Raw genomic sequence first — 20,466 nt, forward strand, 5'->3', positions numbered from 1 at the left:
TAAGAATTCTGCTTTTAAAAGCCAAAAAAACAATTACAACGTCCTGGTTGAATCCGCTTCCTCCCAGCATTTTGCAATGGAGAGGCAGAGTTAAAGCTGTCCTTATAATGGAGAAGAAAGGTTACAGCTGAAGACAAACAGATTTCTGAGTACATGGTTACCAGTGATACAGGCGATGCCTGAGCTCGAGTCATCTCTTGAATTTTATTTATTTATTTAATTTGATTTATTGATTTCAGTTCAGTTTTACCCTAAATACACTTGTGCAATTGTGTACATTATAACCAATGAATGTATATTGTGAAATAAGATATGAATGTAGTGACAACGATTTTAGTTATAGGAAATTGTCTCATTAATGATATGTAATGATTAAGTGTAAAAGGAATACATCTCCTGTATGTTAGCTTGTTGTGCGTCAATTGTAAAAAAATATAAATAAAAAGTTCTAAAAAAAAAAAGACATTTTGTTATGAGACATTTAACTTACAGGTTGAAGATCAAAAACACAAAAGAATAGCTTTATTCTCTGGATAAAATCAGATAAATTATCCCATTATCACGAGAGAAATAAGTTGAGATCTCAAGCTTTGTTTTCTCGAATTAACGATTCAATTTTGTCGTGACCTCGAGAAAACTGAGAAAATAAAATGTATCTAATCGTGTCATTTTAGGGCTTCTGTAGGATAGATATCAAATGTCTACATTTGAGTACGGAATATTAAGTACAAGCAAATTAAATATTGAATTCTTTGTCAACTTGTGCATTAGTCTTGATGAGACCTTAAGGTTCTAAAGATAAAATGTTATGGTCATTGCTGAAGAATTCTCACAGAATGTATCTTCACCACTAGAGGGCAACAGACGATCATTCACACACAATGATGAATTACTGGACAAATTGTTCATCTAAAGGGTGCATCATGGTTGCCTATAAATAAAAGGAGGAATCACGTAATTTCAGCAAATTCAGCAAAATAAATAGCTGAGATTCAAGTTCCCCGGTTGCAAAAACGGTATACACAGTACATTAATACATTGTCTTTGATTATGTTTTTAATTTCAGATCGTGAATGGTTAATACGGTGGTAAACCAAATTACAGTATGTCTTAAAATTGAGGTCAGGTCCAGTGTCAAACCAAAGATGTGAATAAGACGAAGAGAAGAGCATCTCCCTGATTCCTCCTCTTTTATAAAGAGCATAAAATCCAGTGTGCCATCTGCTGGTACACAGACTAAGTGCATACAGAATCCCTAAGACATGTTCTCGAAATACTATAACTGTACCAAAAAAGTGTCCAACAGCTGTTGGTATATTTAATAAATTTGCATATTTAAAGGGAGAAAATTCTCCATATTGGTATGACCTGTAAAGGCAAACCTCTAGTATGTCTGAGGCAGGAAATGGCACTGCCTTTCACACTGCCTTGCACACTGATATGCATTTGCAAAGCGCTTACAGTGGCCTGTATGTATCTGGTCATTACTGGAAATAATTTTGCACTCGAATGCATCTCAGCCAATCACAGCGCTCAGTACAAACAGCTGACTTCTTTTTTTGTTCGTGTAAAATGTAGCTTAAATTAATAAGAAGCCTATCAATGAGGGGAAAAAATCTGGGAAAGCTTGCAGGGCCGGTGAATGGAGGTCACCGCAAACACTAAGTGAGTCTCGGTGGTGAGACAGAGAGGGGGAGAGGGAGGACGGACAGCGGCCAGCCGCCTTCAAAAATGGCGTCTCCGGAGGAAAATGAGAAAAAATATTAAAACGCGGCCTGCTTTCTTTACACTTCCTACATCGGTTGTTATCCTTTTTTTACCTTCTCTCACAGCAATTTCGTATGCAGGCAAACCCGTCGTCGCTTTAACTTGAATAGCTAAAGAAAGAGGATAAATTCGGAGCATATAGGGAAATAAAAGCATCACTGTTTTATTTTTGATGCGACGTTACTGACAGCTAGCATCTGCTGCTAGCCCACAGCTCTGCTCCGGAGGGGGGTGGGAACGATTTGCATGCAAAGGGAGGAAGAAAAAACAGATTTCGGAATTGGGGATTTCTTTGCTCGTCCAAGGAGAATGGTTGTTACCAACGTGGCCCGTCGTTTGCAATCTTTTCTGTTGCTAGCAGCGTATAGCAAAGACTAGCCCGAAGAAAGGGGAGGAGAGACGGTGAAAAGGACGCATTCAAATCAAATGTTATCAGCAATTCGTCCATCAGCGGCCAAATCCGAGGCATCTTCATCATGACCGGGACTGATTGTGGACTAAATCGGCATTCGGGGGAATGATAAACGTGAAAGGAACAGGAAAAGGAGAAAGACTGGCTTTTTTTGGAGGTGGTTGGATTATAACCCCGTAGACCCCCCTCTTTTTTCATCCAGCTTTCTCCTCCTCCCCTCCATTTCTCTTTCAATATGCTGTTTTCCACTCCTGAGGACTTGCTTATGAAACCGGGGAAAATAGCCTGAAACCGAGAACTGGAAAGACTGGGTTTTTTTTTTACCCATAATCTGCCCGTTGCTTTCGTCCTCATCGCACACATTGTACTGCACCTAAATGGATAGGAATTACCCGGGAACAGGGTTTGGTGATTTGGGCGCAGGAGCAGGATGGAGTTACGAGAGATCGGCAAAAGCAAGGTATGCATTGGATTCAGACAATGTGCATGCATCACTGGCACTTTGCAGGACACGATGTGGCCCATGTAAACAAATTGTCGCCAGTGGGTTCATTTATAGTGCCATGCCTTGCCATTATGTGTAGTGCATTGTCATCCAAACAGTTGCATAGTAATAATATTATAAACAGGAATGGAGCAGTGTGTGTGCGTGTCGTGGGGGTGGGCGGGGTGGAGAAAGGAAAGGTTGGGGATATGAATTGTGTGATTGACAGACGTGGGGTTTAGGTGGACATGGCGGGTTGGAGGTGGGGGTATGTCTGGAGCATCCATAGGAATTATTGTTCCCTGAGTGCAGGCCTGGACACAGACCCCGATAGATAAATCCACTGAATTGAAAGGAGCTGCAAAGAGTGCAGACGCAGCAAACCCCTCACAGCAGCCCCCCTGACAGACATCAACAAGAAGGACTGACAAACACTAACCTGGATGATGCATATAATGACACATTTAGTTTAAAGGAAAAAAAGAAAAAAAAATCTTCATCATGCCATCCTCTTCCAATAGAAGTTTCTTGTGTATTTCGCCAAAGCGTGATCTAGATTAGTTGAAGAGTGATTTTGAGGATAATTTGCATAATGAAATGTAATTATTACCACTCAATATTGCAATACACAATTTGCCTGAGAGTATAAATGTATGCTCAGGTGAAATCACAGCATGATGAAATTGAAGGACCTAACAAGAACAAGAAAGCCCTGTGTATTAGCTTCAGCTTAGCATGCAAGCTAGCGCTGTGTTGCATGGAAGTGAGTCACGGCCTGTGCACTAAAGCATCAATGCCTACAATTAGCCGCAAATGTTTCATTTATTACCACCTAGACCAACCAGAATGGACCCTTGAAAGACATAATGTTCATTTGGGAAGTCATATTTAGCTAAACAACCCTGATATTAGATGCTGGTGGTTGCACGCAGCCTTAGCATGCATTTGCGTCGACTTGCACCATCCAGCTGTTAGCTACATCAGTATAATCACTGTTAGCAGACTATTTGACTCGTTTTTCTTTGGTATAACTTGGAAAACTTGTCTGTTTTTCATTTAGTATTAATATGTACATTGGTTTCACGTGGTGTGGACACACTTCTAGAAACAACTGGGCTCGGAGTTCAGGCCTAGTCTCTGCATTTCTCCCATAGCTGGCGTGCATTGCTGCTAAGCGGTACTAGCAGCAGCAGCAGCTATGGAGAAGTGCTCCCATGTTATCTGGCCAGCCACGCATTTCATCTGTCTTTGGTATTGTAAAGTTCTACCGCTGAAAAATACTACGAGATGGATTATGAGCAAATTTAGTTAGAAAATATTTACTAGTAAAGGTTGGACTCTAATTGGTATTCCACAATTTTGCTTGACACTTTTCCTGCTTTGACAGATTTGCATTCATTGTAATCAACATCAATTTAGTGTGGTGACAGTACAGTAAATCTGTCACTGACACTTGCTCTGACTCATCTTCCTTCTTATCAGTTTCAGATAAAACCAGACTCACTAGGGATTTTGATTTTGACATGAGGAAGTTTTGCAAACAAATTAGCACACCTGTGTATTTTTAATTAAAATAAAGTTTTCTTTGGGGGTGGGGGCAGGGGGGTGTATTTCAAGTAACTCAAGCCGAGACAGATTTTTTATTCCCAAGGGTCACAGATTAAGTATATGCTAATGGACTCTGAAATTAATGACACTTCACAGTTCCCTTCTCCCCTTTTTCCTCTGTAGTCTTGTATACGGCAGTTCCAGATCATCCCACCCGGAGTCTGAGCTCCTTCACAGACAAGCCTACGCCACCCCACACCCTCTGCAGGGCTATGCCACCAATCACCACCCAGGGAGCTCTGGCCAAGGCGGGGCTTGGGGAGCAGCTGGACGAGGTTTGGGTGAGATAAATGTCATACCTTACGTGTCATCGCCAAAAGGGGCCCTTAAATGAATTATTGTGTCTTTCCTTGCAGGCCCTGGTAGATTTTTGTCAATGAAAAGTTGCACATTGTAGCTGAATTGAGATGGAGCCTTAGATATTATCGCAGAATACACCATTATTTGTCACCTAGCTTTAACTAAGGTTGTTTTCAAACAGGTTTGGGTAGGCTCTAGTTAAACTTAGAACTACTGACACTTCCTCATTGATGACAGAAGAGAGTGTTGGGATTTAAATGTTTTTTCAGTTGAAAGTTTTTGATTCTGAATGAAATTTCATTTCCAAATCTGCATCAAACAGTAACTATTTTCATTCTTTGTCAGTTAATCAATACTTGTGTTTCTGTCTTTTCCCTGTTCGTAGGTTTGTCGGGGCTCTTTGACACTGGCCTGCACCATGCCAGCCCCTCTGCCCCAGATGCCTCCGTTATGAATCTGATCTCAGCCCTAGAGTCCCGGGGTCCCCAGCCTCCGCCCTCTGCTTCCTCCCTGCTCTCCCAGTTCCGCACACCATCCTGGCAGACAGGTGGGGCTGTGTTAGATCTTCCCTCATATGTTGACATTCAAACAGGCCCCACAGTCAATATGACATTTAAAGACCCTGCCAATGTTTGGCTGGATTATAATTTTGACAGAGTTGCTGTTCAGGCATTACACATTTCAGCATTAAAACAAAATAAAATGTATGTTCAATCTTTTATTTTTAGTTATATGGTTAGTAAAATCGTTTTTGAATGTTGAGTAACTTTGCAATTTGTTTTCCTTTTCCTCACAGCGATGCACACGCCTGCTCCACCTGAGCTATTCATCTCCGGGGCCCTTCCTGGCTCTGGCTCCTTCCCCTCATCCTCAGCTCTCTCAGCCTATCAGCATCCGGCATCCTTCTCCAGCCGCTCTTTTCCCTGCCACCTCCCTTACCCTCCAGGACACCCCCACATTTAGCCCAACATCCAATGGCCTACTCTCCCCACATGATCCTTTACTTCACATTAAGGCCCCTCCCAGTCGAGCCTTGGTTTTGATAGACTCCTGTCCCTCGCAGGGTGCTGCCGCAGCTGCCTATAGGGGTAGCCAGGATCCAACGAGTGCCACATCAGCCCAGGCCTCCTCTGCCAGGCACCTGCAGTCGCACCAGTTCAACCTGCTATCGTCGCAGCTCCAGGACCAGTCATCACAGCTGTACAATGCATCAGTTTTTTCTTCAGCACAGACCCAACCACAGTCCCAGTCCCAGTCCAATTCGGCTCAGGAAAGGGCGGTACCTCGGCAGGACAGCGTCATCAAGCACTACCAGCGGCCCACGCCTGCTCAATCTCAGCTCTCGTCCTCTGCTGCCCACCTCCCTTCAGCACTACCTCAGCTGTGGAGGAGCCGGGGTACCACAGATTGCCACCCACCACAGGCACGCTGGTCTTTCTTGCAGCCCACTGGGGGACCAGAGCCCCTCATCTGACCACACACCCTCATCTCGACTGAACATTATCGGCCAATCATCCAGCCTCCCTATTCTTCCTCCTCCTCCTCCTCCTCTTCTTCCTCAGCTGGGAAAGGTACCAAAAGCAGCTCCAGCAGTGGCTATTCTTCTGCCAGCTCAGCTTCATCCTCAAGAACTCCTCACACCCCCCCTTCTGCTTCCTCTACCTCTTCCTCCTCCTCCTCCTCATCCGCCGCTTCTGGGGCTCATCCCTCCAACTCAATTCCAACTTCCAGCTCCAGCTCAGCCCCCTCCAGACAGCAGCCCCCTACTCAGCCTGCACCTCCTCCAGCCCCTCAGCAGCAGCAGCCCCCTGCGACCTCCTCCTCAGCTCCCCAGCGCTCCCCAAATCCTGTCCTCTCAGGCTACGGTTCTCCTGTGCCTCCTGTAAAGACTCCCACTTCTGCTCTTACTGGTCAAACCCCTCCCCAGCAACAGACACAGTCATTATTCCCCCAACCAGCCCACCTCCCATCTGGCTCAGTCCTACGGAGGCTTCAGCTCACCACAAGCCCAGGATCTGAGCTCTGGTACTGGAGGGAAAGGCTATGGAAGTCTAGGCAGGAGTCAGTCTTACTCCACTGATATCTATGGTTCTGACTCTGCTTATGGATCACTTCCATCTTCTCTGGGAGGGAGCAGGAAGCCCATCACTTGGCTATGGAGCCCCTGGCCACTCCCCTGCCCTTTTAAGGTCAAGTGGTTCATCAGGAAGTGGAGCATCAGGGGGTGGAAGCAGTGGCGGCACAGGAAGTGGAAACTCTGGCTCAGGAGGAACAGGAAATAGCATGACCAATGAGAGAGGTGGAGGTGGTAGTGGTGGAGGGTCTTATCATATCCCTGACTCTAGCCCCTCTCCATCTGGCAACTCAGGCATCATCCGTCCAGGGTTGCACTCCCCAGTGCCCACCTGTCCCACACAATCTCCAGGCGGTGCAGGCTCTAATAAATACATCTCATCAGTCCTGTCCCCAACGTTGCCTCCCCGCAAGGTTACCCAGATACCCGGAACCCCAGCTCCCAAACTCAGCCGTATCACTCCTCTTCCTCCAAATCAAAGGCAGACACTTCCATGCTCGGAGTGGGTTCCCAGAGATCACAAGAGGAAGTAGATGATGACGATGAATTCTTGATTCAGCATCTGCTGCAGGCCCAAGCAAGTCCTGGACCCCAAGCTGCTCATCACCATCCTCAGCAACAACAACCCCAACAGGCATCTCAACAATCCCAGCCTCAGCCCCAGTCAGTGCCTCCTACCACTGATTCAAGTAAAGGGCTGGCCTATGACATGGGTAAGACCTCCGAGGAGAGATACCCCCAGAGTGTCATACGTACCCACAGTGCCACGTCGTCTGCTGGAGTTGGCAATGCAGGGTCTGGAGGGTCGATTTCAGGGCTCGAGAACCAGCTGGAGATGTCGCTAAAGAAACAGCAACAACATCAACACCATCACCAACAACAGCAGCAGCAGCAACAGCAGCAGCAAAGGAATGAGCGGTCTGTTGGAAGCAGCAGGAGCAGTGGAGGGAGAGGCAGTGCCGAGCAAGTGCACCCTCACCTCCATCACCATGACAACCTAGGATCGGTAGTCCATTATGGGCGGGGTGACCCGTACAGCCAACACTCTCTTGCTGCCCAGCACTCGTCACACAGTCAGCTCGTGTCCTCACACTCACAGTTACCGTCCGTCAGCCAAATGGAGCTCCAGAAGAAGCAACAGGAACGCGCTGAAATTCCTTATCCAAGGAAAACCCCAGAAGTACAGCAACAACATTCTCAGTCTCAAGCTGCTGCCTCCCTCATGGACTCACCCACTGATCAATCGCGTCAGCCCCCGCACCTGCTCCAATCGGTGTTGTCCCACACCACCCGGAACAAGCTGGATCCCCATCAACAGCATCAACAACAGCACCACAAGATGGACTCCCATCGGCAACACCAACCCCATCTCAAAATGGACTCCCACCAACCACTTCAGCAGCACCAGAAGATGGATTCTCATCAGCATCAGCAGCATCACAAGATCGATTCTCATTCTCAACACCAACAGCACCATAAAATGGACTCGCATCCCCAGCAACAGCACTCCATTAGCCAACAAGCTGTGATGGAGAGTGCTGGTGGGACACTTGGCTCGAGTAAACATCAGGCTCCGTCACAGTCCCAAACAACCCAACTCCAGCTCCAACTCCAATCCCAGGCCTTGGAGGTCGCAGCAGCCCACTACAACCATGGCCCACCTCCACATCAGCATGAGCAGAGCCAGGTCAAACAAAGCTCAGTGGTGTCTTCTTTGGATATGCTGGAGCGCTCCCTTTCTCAGACATCCAGTACTGACGTATCTGTTTCAGAAGATCGACGCGGTGGTGCAGGCAGTGGGGGGAGGAGCGGTGGTAGTGGGGAACGGCATCGGCAGCAGGAGCAGCAGCAGCAGCAGAGGCAGCACCCGTCTCACCACCACTCGCAGCACTCTGCCTCTGAACTCCACTCCTTCCTCTCTGAGCCAGACATCGGCTTATCCACTCCATCTCACATGCACCATCTTTCTCAGCACCACTCGCAGCAGCAACAGCATCCTAACTCTCAACACCAACAAAGCCACTCCCACCACCCTCACACACAACCCCACCCTCACCACATACCCCCACAATCTGCCCAATCAGCCCACTCTCAGCCTCAGCCTGACCCACAGCAGCCCCTCCCCAGCCAGCTCACCCCCCAACAGAGCCAGATGGACCAGCAGCGCTCAGAGCAGCACCAGTTTGACACTGTCAGCCCAGTTGAGAAGGCGGACCAGAGTCAGCAAAGTAATCGCTTTGTGCCCCTTACTTCCATCTGCTTCCCAGACTCCCTCCTGCAGGATGAGGATCGCTCTTTTTTCCCAGGAATGGAGGACATGTTTTGTGCTGAGGATTACAAGTCAAGCTGTGCAGGAGGTGCAGGACCAGGGCAGGAGGAGATGAATGAAAGCCACACTGGGCAAGAGGGAATGGATTCAATGAAAGCTGGACAGAATGCAGGTGGAGCAGGGGGAAGTAGCGGGGCCAGCTACGATATGATGGGTCACCATGGTGGAGATCAGGGGTATGAACCATACTGTCATGGTTTGGAAGAACCCAGCAACAACACCATGACTCTGGATCTGGACTCCCTTAAAACCCATGAGCTCCCTTCCACCGTAAACACTGAGCAACTGGGATTGATACAGTCCCAGGGCCCAGCCATGGGAATGGGCCCCAATGCCGCTGGTCCCAACAACCCTGGAGCCAAGCTTTCCTCTGGGCCTGGAGGACCTAGCGCAGGAGCAGGTTCTGGAGGCCTCCAGTCTCCCATTTTCTGCTCATCTCGTCCCAAAAAGCTCCTCAAGTCTAGCTCTTTCCACCTTTTGAAGGAGCGCCGGGACCCCAACACACTGCCTAAAAAAAGTTATGCTCAAGAATATGAGTTTGAAGACGATGAGGATAAAGCTGACCAGCCAGCAGACATCCGTTTGAATAGCCGGAGACTCCCAGACCTGTTGCCGGACTTGGTTTCCAGCTGCAGAAAGGGTGGAGCAGGAACAGGGTCACTCAGTCCTTTAATGGGTGACATTGACTTCTACCACTCCTCTGGATACTCCTCTATGGGTTCACACTCTCTTATGCCTCAGGAAGCACCCAAGAAGAGGGGTCGAAAGCCCACTAGGCCCAAGAGAGATGGTCCCCCAAGGCCAAGAGGTAGGCCACGCATCCGCCCAATGCCAGAGCCCTTCACACCCAGAGGCATGATGGGAGAGATGGGCGGAACGGCAGTAGGAGGAGGGTTCAATGTGGAGGGACGTGGCAGGGGAAGGGGCCGCGGAAGCCGAGGAAGAGGAGGAGGAAGGAGAGAGGATATGTACATGGAAATGAGCGGGAAAGAGCAGGAGCAGATGCACCACCACCAACTCCAGCAGCAGCAGCAGCAGCAGCAGCAGCTTCATCACCAGCCCCAGCAGCAACTGCACGAGCCGATACCACCTCTGAAGGTCAGTCGCTTTCAAACTAGAAAGGCTTGACCGTGGCACCGGTCTGTTGTTGGAAAATATAAGCTCAAGCACTAGTTATTGAAGCTAATGTTGTGATTTGGAAAGACTTTGGTGTAACATTCAACATGGTTAACATATTTCCTCTTGTCTTAAAAAAATGATATTTTACATTCTTCAGCTAATCAGACATATGTGTTATTGTGTGATTGTCTTAATTTGAGTTAGTTTGTTTAATTGCTCTATTTAGAAATTGCCAATAATTTAAAATCAGTTTCCTCTCCTGGTCTCCCTAAGTTAGTGATGCAGAGTTTCTCTACATTCAGGTCCTTAAATCTAACTTTTTTCTTCATTCTTATTCAGATCAAGTTACCGATCGGTACCCTGTCCTCCTCCGATGCACTGCTGAGGACGGACTCTTTGTCTGGCACAGACCCTGCTTTGTCAGACGGTTCAGTGGGCTCTGCTCCCTCACTTGGTTTAAGTCCTGGACCCCCATGCAGCACTGAAGGCTCCAGAAACCAGGACAAGAACAAGCATAAGAGCCACATGATGAGTGAGGGTGTGGATGAAGAGGGACTAGAGGAAAGGGTAAGAGATCCAGGATTATTTCTCTGCTATATTTAGCATAGAGCAAAAAAAAAATCCAATCAAGCTGAATGCTGTAGTGGTTGTAACTGAGCAGAGTTGAAGTCTCTTCCTCTTTTGTACCTTCCAGGGTGATGAGAAGGATTCTGAATCAAAGGCTGGCTTTGTTGCGTCATTCCTGGACTTCCTCAAGACAGGGAAGAGACCTCCAGGTTTGGACATCTCGCCTGGAATGGAACATGACAACGGTGAAACATCACCTTGTAAATCAGGTGGTCTTCGCCCTCTTTCTCCTGCACCCGCTCCTCCACCACCTCCACCTCCATTTGGCGAAAGCGAAGGAAACGGGGGTCTGGCTCTGGGTAACTGCCCCAGCCCCAAACGCCTGGAAGACGAGCTTAAGAGGAACCTGGAGACGCTGCCCTCGTTCTCCTCTGACGAGGAGGACTCAGTCGGGAAGAACCAGGACCTCCAGAAGAGCATCTCCTCCGCCATTTCTGCTCTTTACGACACTCCTCAGCTCCCCTCTAACATCCAGCCCACACTTCCTCCTCCTCAACCTCCCCAAAATCAGCCCAACCAGTCCCCACTTACTCCTACAATGCCTCCTACCCTTAGCCCGCAGCCTACATTGCACACGCCACACGCCCTGCCCCTATCCAACGAGCCTGATGTGCTCCAGCCGGAAGATGGGGACATGGAGGGCAATAAAGAGGAGGAGAATGAGGAGGAGCATAGCAGGGGATGGAGAGAGTGATATGCCTGAGGAGAGAGAGCCACAGCTGGAAACACTGGGTGCCCATGATATTGATGGTAAGACTGCTAGCTAAATTCTTATTCAACTCATGTCCCATTTTCTTGCATATTGATTTTTTTCTGCCACTCTTCTTAAGGATATTTATATTTTTCCCCTTTGGTAGAGCTTTTACTGGACATTTTCAGCCCAATAAATGTTAGAGATTATGTTAATAGATTAATTTCATTAAATTATTTTGGGTATTTTACATCGCAGTAAACCAATCTCAAAATAACTCTGATCTTCTTCCCTCTCCTTCCAGCTTCCCTTCCAGAGATTCCCCCAGCACCAGAAACTCCTGAACCTCCCTCCGCCCCTCCATCACCTTCCTCATCCTCGTCTCCTTCCCACTCTCCCCTCCCTCCCCTCTCCCTCCCCTCACCCCCGCCTCCACCAGAAGAACAACAAGAAATCTCCCAGCCTCCGAGCCCTGTTGCTCCGACACCTCCCTCCCCTCCACCTCCCCAACCCACTACTCTCCCTCAGCCTGCCCCTGCTTCTCCCCCCCATCCACATCCTCCCTCTGCTCCTGCTCCAACCTCTCCTCCGCCCCCATCTTCGGTTCAGAAGGAGTCCCCGACGCCGTCTCCGGAGTCGCCAGCCTCTCCGGAAGAGCCCCCGCCTCCCAAGATCACCTCCCTGCACCTCGCCCAGAAGCAGGAAGACGCCGCTATTGTTGGGGAGAGTGAGGAAGACGAGAGCGAGAGCGGAGGGGAGGGCATCTTCAGAGAGAGGGATGAGTTTGTGGTGCGGGTGGAGGACATTCGAACTCTCAAGGTATTTGTGATAGTGTTTTGTGTGTACAATTTGCACCTGAAGAATCCCACAGTACTTTACAAGGCCAACATTTGAAACAAGTTTCTTGCTTCCTGTTTAATTTAACATTCCACGTCATGTGATGATGGGTAGGTGTTGCAACCATCTAAAAATAGAGCAATCTAAGTTTTTTAAAGCCAAGGACAAAATCATTAATGGCTACTTTCCATTAGACAAACTGAGCTGGAGGTTGAATCTTTCAGTGCCTGCAAATGTACAGACATTTTAATCTCTTCTGTGTGTTTGTGCACAGCTGGCCCTGCAGACGGGCCGTGAGCCTCCGCCCATCTGGAGGGTGCAGAAAGCCCTCCTGCAGAAGTTCAGCCCAGAGATCAAAGATGGACAGAGACAGTTCTGCGCCACGAGCAATGTGAGTTCACCCTCACGCCTGGTGTGCTCTAACCACACCTGCATCCTGTCATGTTGAACTGGACACTTTAAAAAAACAGAACAATAAAGAACTGAAGTACATTTGGACCTGATAGTCACAAGTATCAATACCTAAAGTTTAGCTGTTTTAAAATTCAGTCCTTTCTGTTTCTTTCTCAGTATCTTGGCTACTTTGGAGATGCTAAGAGGCGGTACCAGCGAATCTACGTCAAGTTTCTGGAGAATGTGAACAAGAAGGACTATGTCAGAGTCTGCTCTCGGAGACCATGGCGCAGAGCCACACCTGCTCTCAGGTAAGATAAATACATAAGAAAGGATGAATTAAGCTGTAAGTGAGAGATTAGCAGATTCACTTTCCAACCCATACATTTCTGTTGATGAGCGGCGTCCCATATACAGAGGCTGTAGTCCTCGTTGCAGAGGTCACTGGTTTGAATCCCGAGCACAACCCTTTGCTGCATTTCTTCCCCCACTCCCTCCTCCACGTCTCTACAGCTGTCTAATAAATAAAGGGAAAGAAGCCCTAAAATTAGCTTAAAACATTGTTTTTTTTAATTATGAAGAGCCTTATGATTCTACAATTTCATTTAGCAGACGCTTTTGTCCAAAGCAACGTACAACACAAGCAAGAATTTAGACTGGAGGGAAAAACCTTAGTAAGTGAGACAAAGTGCTTCAAGTTGATTGGCCACAGGTTCTTCCATCTAGTGCCAGAAGAAGTGCCAGGTTTAAATAATTATTTTTTTTAAAGATAATGTAGCCACAGTTAATCACAACAAATAATTAAAGTCAACAATATCGTTCAACATTCAACAGCATTCAATATTCAGTGCTAAATATTCAATAAGAGCTGGGTTTTAGACCTTCTGATTCATTCTACCCCTGAGGAAAAAGAGGAGAAGGGTAAGGTTAAGTGTTCCCTGAACAGTTGAGTCTTCAGACATCTCTTAAAAGTAGAAAGGGACTCTGCGGATCGTAAAGAGTTAGGTAATTCATTCCACCAGTTGGGAACAACAGAGGAGAAGAGTGTAAAGATTTGGAAGGAAATTTATTCTGTATAAAATCTGAGGACTTTTTTCTTATGATACAATTTCTCCAGTGTACAGATTATATAACCTGAAACAATTCCTTCATGTGTCGTAGCGCCAGTCCCTCCCAAGAATGGCATCCCCTCCTTCCAGCCAGGCACCTGCCAAAGTAGTTGAGAAAGAGGAGAGAGTGGCTCCACCAGTCCAGCGTGAACAGAGGGAGAAAACAAGAACATCCACCGCAGCAGCAACAAAAGAACAACGGGAGAAGAAGGAGGCTCCGGCTGCTGTTCCCAAAACTAAGGACCGGGAGAAAGATAGGGAGCACGAGAAGGAGAGGGAGAAGAGAGTGCAGCCACAACAGGAGAAGGTGGAGAAACGTTCTGCAGCTGCAGAGCGAGGGAGAGCGAAGGAGGAGAAGAGGCGGTGGAGAGGAAGGAGAAGGAGAAGGCTGAGCGCCCGCCTAAGTCAAAGCCGACTAAAGTAAAGGCGGAGCCTCCACCCAAGAAGAGGAAGAAGTGGCTAAAGGAAATACCTTCATCGTCGGACTCTGACTCATCTGAAGAGGCAGCCAGTGAGAATGAAAGTAAGACACGGTTTGGATTCTTTCTGTTGGCGGTTTTAGACATCAATTTTCTGACCTCATTGAAAGATCACTTTTCAAAACTCATAGTGATTCACAAGGCAGGAAATAAAAAGACAGGTTATAAATAAACTTGGCTTAGTAGAAAATCAATAGTAATTCATTTAGAGCACAGAAGAATGATCAGTATACGCTATAAACAAGAAATAGAGTACACTAGAAGAGTCAAGTTTAAAGAAAACACTGGAAAGAGGGGATTTCAAAGAGGGTTTATTTTTCTTTTTTATTAGACTCAGCCAACACAACACAAAACAACAAGGCAGCCATTAGATTCAGAAGCAGATCTCATGCATAATTATTTCATAAGAAAAAAGTCCATAATCCGAAAGAGACAATGAATACATGAAAATGAATGAAATAAAAAAGGGACTATAAATAAAATAATATTTTGAAAATGAATAAATGAATAAATACATGCAAAATGAATAAGATTTAGATAGATAACAAATAGATACAATAAACTTTGAACAAAAATAAATACATAGAATAAAATAATAATGTTCTGCTCACATTAAGTAATATAAAACTTATTTATGTCATCTTTTATGCCTTGAGTTAATCTTTTTTTATAGTTGTGAACTCTAAATAGATAATTTGAATGTCAACAAGCCTTTTACTGCTAGTATGGAGGTTGTATAAGAACCTTGGATCAATGAAAAAACTCTGGTGTTCTTCCACTCAGTGCCAGTGAAAGGCGGAGTGAATAACCGTGCCATGAGGGAGATGTTCAGGAGCTACGTGGAGATGCTAGTCAGCACAGCACTGGACCCTGACATGATCCAAGCTCTGGAGGACACAGATGGTGAGATCTACACACGTCTCCTTATTTACATCCTCACTGTTTCATACAAAACTTCAAAAACTGCTGACATGTTGACTGTCCTGTTAGCATGCTGACTGCAGCTCTAATGTTCACTATGTGTTTTCTTAGGGAGGTTAAATAAAAAAATAAACATCAGCATCACAGACACAAGAAACAGCTGCCAAATGTCAAGCCATCTAGCTTGACAAACTGCCCTAAACAGTAGCAGGGAGAATTCTGCAGCATGCACATTCTGATGAATCTCTGAGTGCTTTCTGAAATCTGAATAAACAAGGTGTGACAGGTTGAAGGAAAGCACCTGGAATGCTTATAAATGAGCAGAGAGCATGAGCTGCTTTGAAACTGCCCTTGGTATTAAAATGATTGGCATCCACATGAGTGATGACTAATGAAGTTCCTTTACCTTGATTGGCCACCAGATGAGCTTTACCTCCCGCCGATGAGGAAGATTGACAGCATCCTCAGCGAACAGAAGAGGAGGCTGTTGAGGAGAGTTGGCATGAGCTCCCAGCAGGTAATCTGTCCCTGATATACTGTTTCTTTCTCTCTGCATCAGGACTGAAGGAACACCCTGGATTCTAGTTTCTGTTTGACATTTCTGTTTGTTTTGAGGTGTATTTGAGATGCAGGAAACAATTGTAGACCTCTGCTCATTGACTCAGTGGTTCTCTATGAGATGAGTCAAATATAATGTACGGAATGCTTGAGCTAGGGAGTAGACTCAGTAGAGTAATTGGATAGACTGTATACAGACATTAAATTAAATAGCAGTTTTTCATCATAACAGATTTCTGATATTGCCTATTTTAGATTTTTTTTCAAAATGTTCTGCCTCTCTCATTGTTTTCTTTTTTTACAGGAGGTCCTGCATGCATACCCTCAGATTATTGTGGACCCCCTTGACTCAGGAGTGGTGAGGGTGCGGTTAAGCGGGGACGCTTACAACCGAAAGACCCTCAACAGAGTGAAAAAGACCCTGCCTAAACCACAGGTACGTTTTAAGCAAGCTGCAACCTCCAGTCAAAAAATAGTGGGCCCATGTGGAAGTGTTATAAACTGCAATTCATCGCACGTCCGCTTGAGGCTGGCTGCAGAAACACCGGAAAACCACATACACACCCATTCAAAAAAGACGATCTTTGCAACATAAATAAACATGTTTACAGCCTGGTTCAAAAAACGGCTTTGGTCTGAATAGCTTATTTCTCTATCGGCCCACACTGTAGGAGGGTGAATATTTTTTTAACGCTACAGTTCAGAAGATATTTAGATTTCGAGTATTGCCCAAATGAGGACATGACTGACTTGACTGACAGACGAGTACACATAACTGTTGGCTAGGAGGCTCAAACTCCGCCTCACACTAGCTCCACAGAAGTTATGTTGTGTTCAGCATTTCCACTATGGCTCCCGCCGACAATTGGCTTCAAAACAGCGCTCAGGAACAGATGGATGATGTCACAGATACTACGTCCATTATTTAAACAGTCTATGGTTTAGAGAAGCTCAGGGGGGATTTGATTGGCAGGACCTTACCTACTCAGGAATACACTTTTTACATCATACTCTTTAATTGATTCACCATAAAGATGCAATGAGACTTCAGTGGATCAACCATTCTGGCCTGTTAGTTGATCTCGTGGTTTTATAATATCCAGAAGGAATCACCTAAGTCAGTCATTTCTTAAGAATCTTCACATTGAAGGCTGGGTGGGACTGATCACTGACATACTGGGTGGCAACGATATTAAAACAGTGCCAGCATCCCGTCTTTGCACCTGCTGAATTTCACTTTCACTTTTTTACTTGGAAGTGAAAGAGTAATTTCCACGGTCGCTTTGTTTTTTTCTTTTTTTTCTTTTTTTTTTTTTGATTGAAGTGAAAAAATTCAATGGAACTTAATCTGGTTTCTTGTAATCAGCTACACCTGACTTCAGTCCAACTTGCAGTACTGGAGTTGTTTATTGATGTTTAGCCTTTTGTTGTTTCTATCATTGTTTTCCTTCAGCACCATCAAGCATACTTAATCTAATATATTCCATGAATACTTAATTTAGATTTTCAAAAGCTTTTGAAGGCTTGGTACATAGCATTGATATAGTGTTTTCCATGATGAAGGAAACATTCAATCTTACATTATGTATTTTGGATGCAGCTTCTAGCACCATAATCCAGTGAACATGTACTAAATCAATAAATACAGAGGGAATAAATGGCAAGACAAATTCAGATTTTTTTTTTTTTTTGTTTTAGGACCTTAAACTGTCAGCTGATTCATATCGGATCTACAGCCTGTACCACTCCCTGCATCACTATAAGTACCACACCTTCCTACAGTGCAAAAAGGAGGTAAGACAACATTTCTAATTAAGCCTAATGTGACACTAATTTTTTTGTCAGTTTTGAGCTGCTGTTATTGCGTTTGATAACTGTCCAGTCAAGGAAACTTTGACAATGAGTTACATTGAGTAAGTGTAAGATTCAGAGGCTTCTAAAGAGTGACAAAATGTTAAAAAATATGTAAAATGTGGAGCCGGAATAAACACTCTGCAGCTTTGGTTTAGTAAAGCAGGGTTTCTTACCAGATACAGCCAGCTTGTATACTCTGTCTTTTGGCTAAGAACCTGCTTTGGATCTTCTTCTTCACAATCATCTTGTGTTTCCGTCCCTCTCTTCCAGACCAACACCATCGAGCAGGCGGCCGAGGATCCGGGCCAGGAGGAAGTGGTGCAGCAGTGCATGGCCAACCAGAGCTGGCTGGACACACTCTTCGGCTCCTTCATCGAGCTGCTCACGCTCAGCACCAAAGTCTGAGCCGGATGGGAAAAAAAAAAAAGAGAGACAACAAATTTAAAGCAAGAGGATTTAAAAAAGAAAAAGAAAATCCAAAAATGGAAAAAGATGGATCCCTCTGTACAGCCCCCCTACCTGATCTTCAGATCTCTGAGATCTGAGGATGAATTTTTAAGGCCCTTGACGAACACAAAGGGGTCTGTTCATGTGACCTCGGACACTGGCCTCTGTTCTTTTTCTTGTTGTTGATCAATGACTAAAGAGTCGTCGTACTTTGTGAGGAGGGGGGACCCCACCCTACTGGATCAGGGGTCGCTGGCGGGTCAAGAGGGAATAGAAAAAAGTTGTCGAAAAGGGAGCGAAGGACAAAGATGAGGAGCCGAAAATGCCAAGTCAACAGAGGATACATCTTGTTAACCGTGTGTCATAAAGACGGTAGTTCAAAGAGAAACTATTACCACTTAGTTTTTACATAAATTATTTTTTGAAGACTAACATCAGCTGTCGGCTTTTGAAAAGAGTGGAAGAGGGTGAGAATGCTTTTTAAACTGCGTGTAGAGTGTGCCGTGAGCAGCGTGAACATGGACTTGTCCAGGATAGAAATGTGATAATAAACGCTCTCTCTCTCTCTCTCTCTCTCTCTCTCATCCTGTGCTATGTGAAGGGCAGCTCCAGTCCGCTGTGTGATAATATATAAACACATTTTTATTATTTATATGAGGAGGTTTTTAACTTAACTCTCACAAGCGCTGGGATTGCTGCCCAAACATTTGAAATACCTTTAATTTTCTACAGCTTCAGTATACCGTCGTAACCCACATATCCAAGCCGTCTTCCCCTCTATACAAAACAGAACACATGCTGAGACAGAAATACTGGGTGTAGTACAGTGGGTGTAAATAATAAAAATAGGAAGAAAAGAAAAAAAGAAGAGGAGGAGCAGATCTATTTGAAACTTAACATTGTCGTGCTTCAGTTCAATCATCAGTCATGCAGGTGCAAAGAAAAGAAGTAAACTATCCATTTCCCATGTGGGAAGAAGGAGTATAAATAAGTAATATTTAAAGAGGAAATAGTTCATTTCATTTTTATCATTTTGATGTTGTGATACTATGACTTATTTTGAAAACAATCTAATTTTCCATAAAAGGAAAAAAAAGGCGTGTAAATATTGTACAGTTCTTGATGAAATTCTTTGTCCTTCTGTACATTAACTCTCCTGTATTTGAGAAACAAATAAAATCTGCAACGAACAAATGCTGTTTCATTTCCCTACAGTGTGTTTGTGAGAACATTCTTACTTTCAGACCCTTTCTGTGGAGGTGTTTGTTTTAGAGGTAAATCTAGAATTGAAGTCATCCTCCAAACCAAATGTGTTTGATAATTGAATTCAACTCACTGCATTGTTGTAGCATCAGAGATGTTATGTGTTAAGATAGTTGTACTGACAAGCATGCTTTGTGACAGAACTGTGATCAATTATGCAAGATAGATACTTTGGATGTGCAAACTTCAGACCTCTAAACTTTACACACTAAAAATGACTTCTGTACGCTGGCCCTGAAGGACAAATACATTTACAAAAGATGAAACACTTTTACAAAGTTGGAGACAAATTTACATTTTGGAAAACATTTATACATTTATAAACAAAATTACATCAGCAAAACACTTACCAAGAACAAAACAAATTTACATTTAATAAACAAATTTACAAAAAAAGATGAACCACTTTTACAAAGTTGGAGACAATTTTACAAACAACGGAACACTTACCATTTCTGAAACAAATTAACATTTCATTTTTAAGGGAAAGGACTGTACCAAATATCGGAAGTGATTGAGTGAGAGGTCATTTAGTTTGTTTTGATGGAGAGGAATCCAAACAGAGCAACATGGTTTACATATTAGGATATCCTCGGGTCTCAGAGAGAGGTGTCAGACACTCAGATGAAAAAGCATCATGTCTCTGTAAAAGCTCCATCATATCTCCGCAAAACCTTCATCATGTGTCAGAATCCAGATGAATGTTAATTTGTTTCAGAAATGTTAAGTGTTCGTCGTTTGTAAAATGTCTCCAACTTATTAAGTGTTTCATCTTTTGTAAATTTGTTTTCTTAAACTGTAAATTTGTTTTGTTCTTGGTAAAAATGTTTTGCTGATGTAATTTTGTTTTATAAATGTATAAATGTTATCCAAAATGTAAATTTGTCTCCAACTATATAGAAGTGTTTCATCTTTTGTAAATTTGTTTTTGTCCTTCAGGGCCACCATACAGAAGTCCATTTTTAGTGTGTAAAGTTTAGAGGTCTGAAGTTTGCACATCTAAAGTATCTATCTTACATACTTGATCATGGTTCTGTCACAAAGCATGCTTGCCAGTACACTGTCTAAAACTCCAATAACATCTCTGATGCTACAACAATGCAATGGGTTGAATTCAATTATCAAAACACATTTGGTTTGGAGGATGACTTCAATTCTAGATTTACCTCTAAAACGAACCACGTCTCCACAGAA

The 20,466-nt window shown here is 44.7% G+C and overlaps 1 protein-coding gene across 1 annotated transcript; it reads left to right on the forward strand.

Annotated features, from left to right (window-relative positions):
- Window positions 1-1,689: 1,689 nt before the first annotated feature.
- On the forward strand, window positions 1,690-19,203 carry LOC117830295 (proline-rich protein 12-like). Its single transcript, XM_034708348.1, is given in 25 exon segments — window positions 1,690-2,639; window positions 4,395-4,552; window positions 4,957-5,118; window positions 5,368-5,489; window positions 5,491-5,584; window positions 5,587-5,627; window positions 5,629-5,931; window positions 5,933-6,059; window positions 6,062-6,513; window positions 6,515-6,700; window positions 6,702-7,041; window positions 7,044-10,072; window positions 10,433-10,660; window positions 10,788-11,389; window positions 11,391-11,470; window positions 11,716-12,230; window positions 12,523-12,639; window positions 12,819-12,952; window positions 13,802-14,106; window positions 14,109-14,273; window positions 15,013-15,132; window positions 15,573-15,667; window positions 16,010-16,144; window positions 17,407-17,502; window positions 17,833-19,203. Coding segments are annotated over 25 exon segments (7,824 nt in total). The 5' UTR covers window positions 1,690-2,556; the 3' UTR covers window positions 17,968-19,203.
- The last annotated feature ends 1,263 nt before the right edge of the window (window positions 19,204-20,466 follow it).

This window comes from Notolabrus celidotus, chromosome 18, assembly GCF_009762535.1.
Source record: "Notolabrus celidotus isolate fNotCel1 chromosome 18, fNotCel1.pri, whole genome shotgun sequence".
Lineage (NCBI taxonomy): Eukaryota > Metazoa > Chordata > Actinopteri > Labriformes > Labridae > Notolabrus > Notolabrus celidotus.